Below are 11,866 nucleotides of genomic sequence, written 5' to 3' on the forward strand. Positions count from 1 at the left end.
GTGAGTGTATATGCAGGTGTGTGTGTACATGCAGGCGTGAGTGTATGTACATGCAGGTGTGTATGCATATCTACAGGTTTGTGTATATGTACATGCGTGTGTGCATGCAGTTGTTAGTGTATATGTACAGGTGTGTGTGCGTGCATGCAGGTGTGAGTGTATATGTACAGGTGTCTGTGTGCATGCAGGTGTTCGTGGGTGTATATGATTGCACTGGGTGAGAGGCAAAGGCGGCCGTGAGCGCGTGACGCTGGCCACCCACCACACCTCTAATTTGCTGATATTGAGCAACGAGCCACCGACAAATATATTTGGACACCACCCGAAACTATTGGTATGGCAAATATGTTTGTAGGAATGTCTTCCCCTTTTCCATTGGTCTCTGGGGCTTATAAAGTCTCCCAGTTCACCACGCAGACGCAGTCACTGCTCCAGGGATATCTCTCTCTCTCTCTGACTCTGTAACTCTGTCTCTCTCAACTCGCCGACTTTCCATCCCAAAGCGCCACAACGCCAGGCTCCACGACTCTAACCATGACTTGCTACCTGCCGGGTCTGCTCCTCGTGGCGTTGCTGTTCGTGAGCGGAGGTGAGACAACTTTTGCGTGGCGAGTTGTTTGTTGTTGCAACAACACCAAAGCAACGCCGATACTGTAATACATAGAGATGTTAACTACCTCGTCTTGTATACAGGAGGTCGTGGGTTCGATTATGGACTCTGACGATGCCTGCTATTGTATCGTTGGATTCTGCGTGTCTCTCTCCCTGTGGAGATGTTAACTACCTCGTCTGGTATACAGGAGGTCGTGGGTTCGATTCTGGACTCTGACGATGCCTGCTGTTGCATATTTGGATTCTGCGTGTCTTTCTCTCTGTGGAGATGTTAACTATGTCGCCTGGTGTACAGGAGGACCATGGCTTCGATCACGGACTCTGATAATGCCTGCTGCTGTATATTTTTGAGTCTCTGTGTGTCTCTCTCCCCGTGACTTGTATACAGGAGCACGTGGGATCGATCCCGGACCCTGACGATGCCTGCTGTTGTATATTTTGAGTCTCTGTGTGTGTCTCTCTCCCCGTGTAGATTTTAACTACCTTGACTTGTATACAGGAGCACGTGGGATCGATCCCGGACCCTGACGATGCCTGCTGTTGTATATTTTGAGTCTCTGTGTGTGTCTCTCTCCCCGTGTAGATTTTAACTACCTTGACTTGTATACAGGAGCACGTGGGATCGATCCCGGACCCTGACGATGCCTGCTGCTGTACATGACTTGTATCAGAAACAGAAAGTACCCAATAAATATCCACAACAAGTTACAGCGACATAGTAAATCTAACGCGTATAATTTGCATCGATGTCACCGCAGCATTTCCAATAGCCACACAGCTCGTCGACGTTTTAATGTGTTGGGTGTGTTTAGTTTCGGTAATCCTCGGGCTGAATGATTAATCGATTTCAATCAAAATCGGAATTTGAAACAATGCGATCACAAATCGCAAAGGCTGCGATTTTTAGCGATTTGAAAAGTCCTATTATCTTCTTATTTTTCTTGTTTATTTTTTTATTATTGTAACTTTATTTATTGAACTTAACAATTGTTCTCTGTTTGATTTTTATATTTCAAATTTTTTTTTATAAATACATTTTGAAAGCAATTAATATCTTTTAAGTTCTCATCCTTGCATGAGAATATACAGAGCAGTTCATATTTTGACGGTATCATGTGGTAATGCTCCATCACACGTTTTAAATCTATTACACAGTGAATATTGAACTGAAGCTTGACTTTAACATGTTTAATCGCAAATCAAATCGCAATTAATCTGTCAGAAAAATTGCAATTAGATATTTTCCCCAAATCGTTAAGCCCTATTCGGTACAACCTGTGTGTTGGACGTGTTTGGTGCTGCGTATGCACGCTCGCATTCCCTTTTGAAATTAAGTTGAGGACTTCTCTTTTCGACTTAAAACTTTCGTGACTGCAGGAATTCATACTCTTGGTTCTTTCGATGAGTTCACGTAAACAGAAAACAAAAAATACAAAAATAATAAGATAAAATCTAAATAATAAAATAAAATCAAAATAATATATTGAAAATAATAAAAGCAAAAAAACCCACGACGTTTCGATTGCAACACAAACGGTCTTCATCAACCACACCAACAACCACAACAACCAAAACAGCCACAACAGCAACAACAATCAGCAGCTTCATCAGGCGGCGAGTTGCGAAAATGTGTTCGAAAATGCCACTAAGTGGCGGTGACGGCGGCCTGTGCCAGGCTCGGTGCACTTTGAGGCTACCACGTGAAGGCTCGCTGACTGGAGGTCTCGGGTCAGACCCAGCAGGTGCCGTGGGCTGACTTCTGTGCCAGGCTAGGTGCAGGGGTAGGTCACAGACGGCCCTGCAGGTGCCATAGGTTGACTTCAGTGCCAGGCTAGGTGCAGGGGGAGGTCACGGACGGCCCTGCAGGTGCCATAGGTTGACTTCAGTGCCAGGCTAGGTGCAGGGGGAGGTCACGGACGGCCCTACAGGTGCCATAGGTTGACTTCTGTGCCAGGATAGGTGCAGGAGGAGGTCACGGGGACAGACCCTGCAGGTGCCAGAGGGGTGACTGCTTTGCAAGGCTAGGTGCAGTGGGAGGTCACGGGACAGACCCCGCAGTTGACAAGCATTGACCGACTGAGATGACTGTGCAGATGCACCCACCACCTGTGCCCCCCAACTGCGCAAACTCGCTGCGTTTTATCCGCCCGCGTCGCTCCACCAGCCCTCCCTTTATGTTGGATGGGCGACTGCCTTCAGCTGCCAAAGTGGTGGCGTCCTCAACGAGCGTCCTACACAAACCCTGTACACACCCCGTACAAAGACAAACATCCCCCGTATAGCCTGAACAGATTGTTGGGGCAAGCGCTGTTAGCGAGTAGCAGCACCTATGACGGCCGGCAAGGAAACACGAGGCTGTGGGTGGCCAGCACCACGCCCGGCCACCTTTGTCTCCCCAGTGGCGATGTTTCCTCCACACCACCACTGCATCAGGAACCCATTTGAGGACGAGTCGTCCTCGTGGGAGGAGGCCCCAGGGTACCGCTTCAGATAATCGTCACCTTCAGTGTTGGTGGCCGTGAGCGGGAATCAAACTTGGGTCGCCCGATTCGTAGTGCAGCAACGTTATGATGATGATGATGGTAATCGTCTTCCGTGATGATGATGGTGATCGTCTGCCGTGATGATGATGGTGATCGTCTGCTGTGATGATGATGGTGATCGTCTGCCGTGATGATGATGGTGATCGTCTGTCGTGATGATGATGATGATGGTGATCGTCTGCCGTGATGATGATGGTGATCGTCTGCCGTGATGATGATGGTGATCGTCTGCTGTAACGATAATGATGGTGATCGTCTGCCGTGATGATGATGGTGATCGTCTGCTGTGATTATGATGATGGTGATCGTCTGCCGTGATGATGATGGTGATCGTCTGCTGTAACGATAATGATGGTGATCGTCTGCCGTGATGATGATGGTGATCGTCTGCTGTGATTATGATGATGGTGATCGTCTGCCGTGATGATGATGGTGATCGTCTGCTGTAACGATAATGATGGTGATCGTCTGCCGTGATGATGATGGTGATCGTCTGCTGTGATTATGATGATGGTGATCGTCTGCTGTAACGATAATGATGGTGATCGTCTGCCGTGATGATGATGATGGTGATCGTCTGCCGTGATGATGATGATGGTGATCGTCTGCCGTGATGATGATGATCGTCTGCCGTGATTATCATGATGATCGGTGTTGATCTTGTGTCTTGTGTCTGTGGATATACAGGGCACAGCCTCCAATGCTACTCGTGCAGCACGAACACAGACAATGTTGCGTGCAACGCGGGCGGCCCCACCACGTGTCCCGCATCGCAGGACACCTGCGAGACAATGCTATTCTACCAGGGCTCCTGTAAGCGCATTGCTTATTCTGGCTAAGCACAGGTTGGGGGTGGACCCCTTGCATTCAGCATTGACACCCAGGCCCATGATGCGCGTCCGATCTAACCTTGCTTTGAGTCTATGGGTCTCTGTGTCTGTGATGAGTCTATGGGTTTCTGTGTGTGATGAGTCTATGGGGTCTCTGTGTGGTGATGAGTCTATGGGTTTCTGTGTGTGATGAGTCTATGGGGTCTCTGTGTGGTGATGAGTCTATGGGGTCTCTGTGTGGTGATGAGTCTATGGGGTCTCCGTGTGGTGATGAGTCTATAGGGTCTCTGTGTGGTGATGAGTCTATGGGGTCTCTGTGTGGTGATGAGTCTATGGGGTCTCTGTGTGGTGATGGGTCTATGGGGTCTTTGTGTGTGATGAGTCTATGGGTCTCTGAGTGTTGAGTCTATGAGTCTTAGTGTGGCGAGTCTATGGATGTCTGTGTGTGATGAGTCTATGGGGTCTCTGTGTCTGTTGAGTCTAAGGGTTTATTTACGTGATGGGTTAATGGGATTCTGGATCCCAATCGGAGACTCTTCCCCAATGTGTTGATATTTCTCTGGGGTCATCCGGTTTTCCCCCTTCACATTTTTTATTTGACGTCACGGTGTTCCGAGTATTCGGCTGCTGCTATACACTTTCATGCGATGATAATGGTAATGATATCAGCCACCATTTGTGGTAGCGGCTTTTTGGCTGGCTGTCGAACAAAGGTGGCCACTGCATCATCACACGGCGCTTTCGGATGCGTTGCTTCTGCGGCCATCTGGAACACTCTTACTTCCAATATTAGGAAGCCACTGAGGGCTATGCAATTTTGAATCATCTTCGAGATTGACACTGATTTCTTAAAACTACTTTTTGTGTTTTAGTTTGTTTTCCTTCCTCGCGCACCGGCAGTTAGCACGGTGGGCTGTGTATGGTGTGAAAGAAGCGAAACAAACACACACATACATACACAGAATCCCACAAACACCCATTACAGACACATCGACACCCACAGATTAGCACGGTTGGCTATGTACGGCACGAAAGCAGTTCAACACACACGTACAGGTCACTTTTGAAAAAGGGATACATGGCAGCTCTGCTGGGCTTACAACTGGTAAAATAACAATAAAAAATATTTGTTACGTGTTTTTAATTACATTTTATTTTACTTACAATGAGACCCGCGTGCTTTCTCTTCCGCCCAGCCTACGCCGTCACCAAGAAGTGCACGACCAAGGCCGATTGCGACGCCGCCAAGAAATTCGACGCAACCACCAACGGAATCACGCTGGTCACCACGTGCTGCCAGAGTGACGGCTGCAACGTCAACGCCGCCCCTCGCCCGGTGGGCGCAGCTCACGTGACCCTGGCCCTGCTGGGCGTGGCCATCAGCGTCGTGGTCAGCAGGGCTCTGGTGTAGGTCGTGACGTCACAGCCGCACCCCCGCCCCCCCCCCCACGTGCCTGGGTTCGGTCCAATCACTTTCCCCTTCTATTCGGTTGTCTCACGACGCTTCCACCAGTGGAGCTGTGCAACGTTTAAATCGTCTTGATTGTTGCGTTACGCTGCTAAAGAAGTTCAACGTACGTATGTACATACATATAGACAAGTAGACTCATCACACAGAGAACCATAGACTCATCACACAGAGACCCAGAGACTCATCACACAGTTACCCAAGTGGGTAATGACATACCATCACTTATATAGAGCTAGACGGTGGATCCTGTATGGCAGAAGAGAATGGGAAGGTTTTTAACCTGGACTGGGAACAGGTCACGCAGGGTGTTCAGAGAGTGTGTGGATGATTGGGGGGTGAAAGTAAGTCCTATACTCAAGGTTGGGGTGGTGGGTGGGGTAGCAGATTTGTGTGACCCTTACCAATGGCATGTACAAGGTTCCGCTCGATTTACCAAATGGGATGCTTTTCTCGAACATCTAAAAAACAGACTCACGCGCTTAAAACTACATTTGTATTTTTCGATTTAAAGCTTTCGTGACTGCAGGGATTCATCTTCTTGGTTCTTTCGGTAAAGTCACGTAGAAGGGAAGTAATAAAATAATAAAAATAAAACATAATAAAACAATTCTCACGACGTTTCGGCCACAACGCAAGCAGCCATCCTCAGGCGAAGGATGGCTGCTTGCGTTGTGGCCGAAACGTCGTGAGAATTGTTTTATTATGTTTTATTTTTATTATTTTATTACTTCCCTTCTACGTGACTTTACCGAAAGAACCAAGAAGACTACATTTGTAATTAGCAACGGCTTTACCCGTTTGGGTTAATACTAAAACTTCGGGGGGGTGTATCGAACAGTCATTCGAAATCGAAAAAAAATTGCAATAAATCTTCGTCACTTTTGAGGATGCAAAAATGCGTAATAAAGTTATAAAAAAACGTGCATATTACAACGATTAAATAATAACAATATATTTTAAAGAACTATTAATATAACAAATTGCTGCATGTTGGAATGACCGGAGAGAGTGTATGCTACACCAGTTCAGTAGTGGGGCCTTACACCTGCTTAAAATGTTACATAAATTGTTTAGTTTTACTCGAAAAACCAAAACAGAGTTTGTCATTTCTCAATCGCGTTCACGCGAAACGTCGTAAACCGAAACGTTCGTGATTCGAGAGATATCACCTGTGTAATACCGTTGAGGACTCTTGGACACCCGGGGTTGAGGCACACGTATTTATTCCGCAACAGTTGTCACAACCGCGGACATACAATACTGGAGGGGGTATCGGCCCCCTCACCCGGCTAGCTGGGAATACACTGCTAGCTATCTCTGACCTACCTCCTAGTCCTCCACTAACGGGCTAGGGGAGGCTGTCTGGCCCGACACTGGTAAGTCGGGCTACGGTACCCGGAGTCCCAGAGCACTAGCTCTGGTTCTCGGGAACACGCCGCTGGCTCGGTCCTGCGCGGCCCTGACAAGGGCGGCGTCCCAGGGGAGTCCAGGGCTCTAGCTAGACGATCTTCGGTCTTCACTGGTTTAGCTTTAACATTCTGCCCCGAGCCCTCTGACACATCCCCCTTTATACTCAACCCCCGCTGAGGGGTGGGGCCCCGGGCTGCCTGGTGCGGACGTCGTTGAGAGCACCCCCCCCCCATGCACTCACGTAGCCCCGCCCACTGTGTTTGTTTCCCATAAGCTGCCATGCATAACGGCTCTCTCTCTAACACCCCTACATCACCCCCCCCCCGCATAGCTTGCAGCCGTCCCGGCTGCCAACATACAAAAAAAACGACAATAAAAGCGCATTTACCCCCTGACCGCGCGTGTGCCTCACTATTTTTCAACAATAACAAGAACAACACAACAATAACACAACAGCAAAAAGAGAAAACAACCCGACGCACCCCCCCGATTAAATACGAATTCCGTAAAACCAGTCTATACACAATTTGCAGGGAACCCACCACACACACAACACGCAATGATCACAACCTATGTACACATCTTCCGGCCTCACAACAGTCTGCGCATTTTAGCACGTGTCTGTGCAGCGGGCCCCTCACACAGGGTAACCCCGGGTGGTGGACCGTCAGGTGGCAACTGTCCATCTCGGAGTGAGTCCTCATCCGACGCTGCGTGAACCTTGACATCCCCAGGAGGGGTGATCGGGCGTGAGCCCGTCATTCCTGATGCACCTGGAGGTGGCACAGCCGGCAAGGCATTAGGTGAGCGCGACGGAGACGGACCCAGTGAGTCGGTCGACCCCCCACATGTTTGGCCACGCGTGTGTGAAGTGGGGATGTGTACCGCAACGAAGGGGTTTAATCTAGAGGGGTGGACGAACCACCGCCGCTTCCCCCATTTGATGCGCATGCACTGCGGTCGCAAAACCTCGACCACCTCCACAGGGCCCCGCCAGGGCCGCGCCAGCTTAGAGGAGGTTGCGAGTGGCACCTGGGGACAGTGCAGCCATGCCTTGTCCCCCGGCTTCCACTGCAGCATGTGCGCCCGACCCAGTCTGAGCCGCTCATTCGCTTTCTGACGGAGGTCAGAGTTTTGCATGGCAGCATCCCGTGCCTCTGTCAATTTGGCCAAATTAAATTTTACATGGTCAGCCAATTTAGTTTTTCCCTGAGGCGCGGGGATCTGCAGCTGGGCACGAACAGGCGGGTCAGGTTCGCGGCCGTACATGAGGTAGAAGGGTGAAAATCCCGTAGCTGCGTGGGGGGCCATCCGGTACGCCGCCAATACCCCTTGAATTTGCAAGTCCCAATCGGTCTGTGAGTCCGACACCTGCTGTGACAACATTGACGCGATGGTCCGATGCAGACGCTCGACCATCCCGTCAGTCTGCGGGTGATACGGGGAGGTACGAATTTTCTTCGTGCCCAGGAGCTCACAGACTTCTTTGAGCAATTTACCGGAAAAAATGTTGCCCTGGTCGGTCAGCAGCCGCTCCGGAGCACCTTTGTCCAGGACATAACCCTGAACAAAGGCCTCCACGATGGCTGCTGCCGACTGGTTGGCAAGGGGCCAGGCCATAGGCCAGCGTGTAAAATACTCCACACCAGTTAACAAATATCTATTGCCCCTGGGTGTGGCGGGGAATGGGCCCAAAATATCCAGCGCGACGAGTTCGTTAACTCTGGACACTTTGATTGACTGCAAGGGTGGGTTAGACACACGTGCTGGCGGTTTTCGTTGCACGCACCGAGGGCATGACCCCAGTAAATCCCCGACATCCTTCGTCATGCCTGGCCAAAAATAATCGAGTTGGAGTAAGACGAGGGTCTTTTGGGTCCCCAGGTGTAGGAGGCGCTCATGTGCGGCCCACACCGCCTTGCCCCGCAACCCCGAAGGGACCACCAGCCGATGTCGATGGGATTTTCCGTCCCAGTGCATCAGCAGACCATGCACCAATTCCCATGCGTCGGCATCACCCCTGCCCTGCCCAGCACAGCCGACGCGACGACGCAACCCGAGGAGAGAGGTATCCTCCATCTGGAGGCGCCCCCATTCATTGACGGGCATCCCCAACAGGGAATCTTTTCCCTGTTGTGCGATTGAATTTGGAACCAATGTTTCGTCGTGGCCGGCGGCCGCCAGGACCGGAACCGGTATGTCCCCTGCTGGCCTGCAACGTCCCGACCCCAGGAGGCATGCACATTCGGAGGTGGTTGGCATGCGCGACAGAGCGTCAGCATTTGTGTGGCGAACGCCCTTACGGTAGGTGGTTTCAAAATCTAAATCCTGGAGGATCTCCAACCATCGGGACAATTGTCCTGATGGCTGTTGAACTCGCAGGGCGTACTGCAGTGCCGCATGATCTGTGCGGACGGTGAAATGCCGACCGTACAGATATGGGCGATACTGTTGGATGAAATAGACAATTGCCAACAGTTCCCGACGGGTGACACAATATCTTTGCTCCACCGGAGACAACACCCGACTGCCGTACGCAACCACCCGTTCCATGCCATCAACCACCTGGGAAAGCACGCCCCCAATACCTGTGTTGCTCGCATCGGTGTCGAGCAAAAAAGGCTTAGAAAAATCGGGGTAACTCAAGGGAGGAGCTTTTACCAGGGCGTCCCGAAGGGAGCAGAAAGCAGCCTCCTCCTCCTGACCCCAGTGGAACCGAACCCCTTTTGATGTTAAAGCGTGTAGGGGTTTCGCAATCGTCGCAAAATCTGCGACGAAACGTCGGTAATACGACGCGAAGCCAATAAAACTCCTGACCTCTCCCACCGAGGTGGGAGTCGGCCAGGAGCTGACGCACTGCGTTTTGGCGGGATCGGTAGCAATACCTGAGCGCCCCACGATGTGTCCCAAATAACGCACCGAATCGCGTAACAGATGACATTTTTGGGGTTTGAATTTCAAATTAGCAGCCCGCATCTTTAGGAAAACCGCCCGCAACCTCTGGAGATGTTCGTCAAAAGTTTTACTAAAGACGATAACGTCATCCAAATAAATCAGGCACGAATCCCATTGCAATCCAGCCAAAACCAATTCCATCAAACGCTGGAAAGTTGCCGGTGCTGAGTGGAGTCCCATCGGCAACCGGTTGAATTGGAACAGGCCGTGCGGTGTACGGAAAGCAGTTTTAGGCTTTGAATCATCGTCCAGAGGAAGCTGCCAGAATCCCGAAAGTAAATCCAATGTGGAGAAGAATCGCGCTCCCGCCAAGGCGTCCAGCGATTCGTCCATCCGTGGGAGCGGGTATGCGTCGGCAACCGAAATTTTGTTAAGGCGCAGAAAATCAACGCAAAACCGCAACGAGCCGTCCTGCTTTTTAACCAGGACGATCGGCGCTCCCCAAGGGCTGGTGGAAGGAGAAATGATGTCGGCGGCTAACATGTCATCAATAGCCGATTTGACATGGTCCTTTTCGGCGGGACATTAACCGAAACGGATTCTGGCGTATTGGCGCGCTGTCACCCGTATCAATATGGTGACGCAGCAGATGAGTGCAACCCAAATCGTATTTGTCCCGACTGAAAACGTCGGAAAATTCCCGCAGTAGCGTTTTAAGCTGTTGACGCTCTGAATTTGACAGGTCCGTCGATCCCGCACAAAGCGCCTCGAGCCACCCTTCATCGCTGTCCGAATGTGGTCGCGGCGCAGGGACAGCACTCACGTGATTCGCGACGGGTTCCTCACAGGGCACCGGCGTCGCGTGAGCAAGCACGGTCCCCTGCGGGACCACCACCGTCTGCGAGCCCACATTGAGGACCCGGAGTCCCAGAGCACTAGCTCTGGTTCTCGGGACCACGCCGCTGGCTCGGTCCTGCGCGGCCCTGACAAGGGCGGCGTCCCAGGGGAGTCCAGGGCTCTAGCTAGACGATCTTCGGTCTTCACTGGTTTAGCTTTAACATTCTGCCCCGAGCCCTCTGACACATCCCCCTTTATACTCAACCCCCGCTGAGGGGTGGGGCCCCGGGCTGCCTGGTGCGGACGTCGTTGAGAGCACCCCCCCCCCCGTGCACTCACGTAGCCCCGCCCACTGTGTTTGTTTCCCATAAGCTGCCATGCATAACGGCTCTCTCTCTAACACCCCTACACCTGTACCTGATTACAATGCTTATACCTCTTGTTCTATGATGTCCCACTCAACACACGATTGTCAAACAAAATGCATTGCAGTATGTTGCTTGGAAGATGGGCGACTTTGAATTGTTTTTACATTTTAAAATAAATTAATCTTGCTGGAGTTGATAACTTTGCGTGTTATTTCACAGTGATGTGAAATAATAAAAAAGGTAAAAAAAAAGAATAATCAAATTAAAAAAATATTAAGATTTTTCCACTAATCTGTGTTATAAATGTCATTTCTGTACGATTCCAATCACTTTTCCTAGTCAAAATTGCCAAATTTGCGGAACTCCACTACAAATACAGGAAGAGACGAGGGGTGAGGCAGCAACACGCTCAGCCTCCCCTCTGATTGCGCAACCCCTCAGTAACTGGATGGAGCGCGGGCAATAAGCGCGTGCCTGTTACTATCTGAGTATGTCACCAATGTAATGTGTGTAGACCCCTTGTCCTCGCCTTCCATACTCCAGGTACCTTATTTCACGTATGTGTATTAAGATATTTAGGCTCGCTGGTCTCGTCATGAAACTGCAATAAAAAAGCACCAGCGGAGGCAGGTATCACATCTGCCTCACTGAGGGGAGAGTGAGTGAGCGAGTGAGTGGGTGGGTGAGAGAGTAGGTGAGTGATGTTTCAGTTTTATATCAGTTTCATTTTTTTGGTATAGCCCTGTGAGCCAGCCGGCTCTTGAATCGGGTGCAATTGAGTGGTTACCGAGTGGGTGTGGGTGGTGGATCTTTGTCTTTCCAGTCAGCCCGAACATTTGTATTTGCACAATCTCTGCCTCGCACACGGCAAGCGCTTGGTATTCAATACAAAATAGCTTT

General features: G+C 50.5%; 1 protein-coding gene across 1 annotated transcript; it reads left to right on the plus strand.

The window, feature by feature from the left end:
- The first annotated feature begins 481 nt into the window (after nt 1–481).
- Nucleotides 482–5,396, plus strand: LOC144952701 (ly6/PLAUR domain-containing protein 2-like). The gene is made up of 3 exons (XM_078883180.1): nt 482–589; nt 3,843–3,968; nt 5,182–5,396. Exons 1-3 carry the CDS (start codon nt 535–537, stop codon nt 5,394–5,396), a joined length of 396 nt encoding a protein of 131 aa, XP_078739306.1. The 5' UTR covers nt 482–534.
- The last annotated feature ends 6,470 nt before the right edge of the window (nt 5,397–11,866 follow it).

The sequence above is a fragment of the Lampetra fluviatilis genome, chromosome 69 (assembly GCF_964198595.1).
Source record: "Lampetra fluviatilis chromosome 69, kcLamFluv1.1, whole genome shotgun sequence".
In the NCBI taxonomy this organism is placed as follows: domain Eukaryota; kingdom Metazoa; phylum Chordata; class Hyperoartia; order Petromyzontiformes; family Petromyzontidae; genus Lampetra; species Lampetra fluviatilis.

Excerpts from the sequence above, each read along its gene's own strand:
- LOC144952701 (XM_078883180.1), top strand. The coding sequence starts at position 535 with ATGACTTGCTACCTGCCGGGTCTGCTCCTCGTGGCGTTGCTGTTCGTG. Across the intron at positions 590-3,842 it reads GTTGCTGTTCGTGAGCGGAG|GGCACAGCCTCCAATGCTAC; the intron begins GTGAGACAACTT and ends GTGGATATACAG. Across the intron at positions 3,969-5,181 it reads GCTATTCTACCAGGGCTCCT|CCTACGCCGTCACCAAGAAG; the intron begins GTAAGCGCATTG and ends TCTTCCGCCCAG.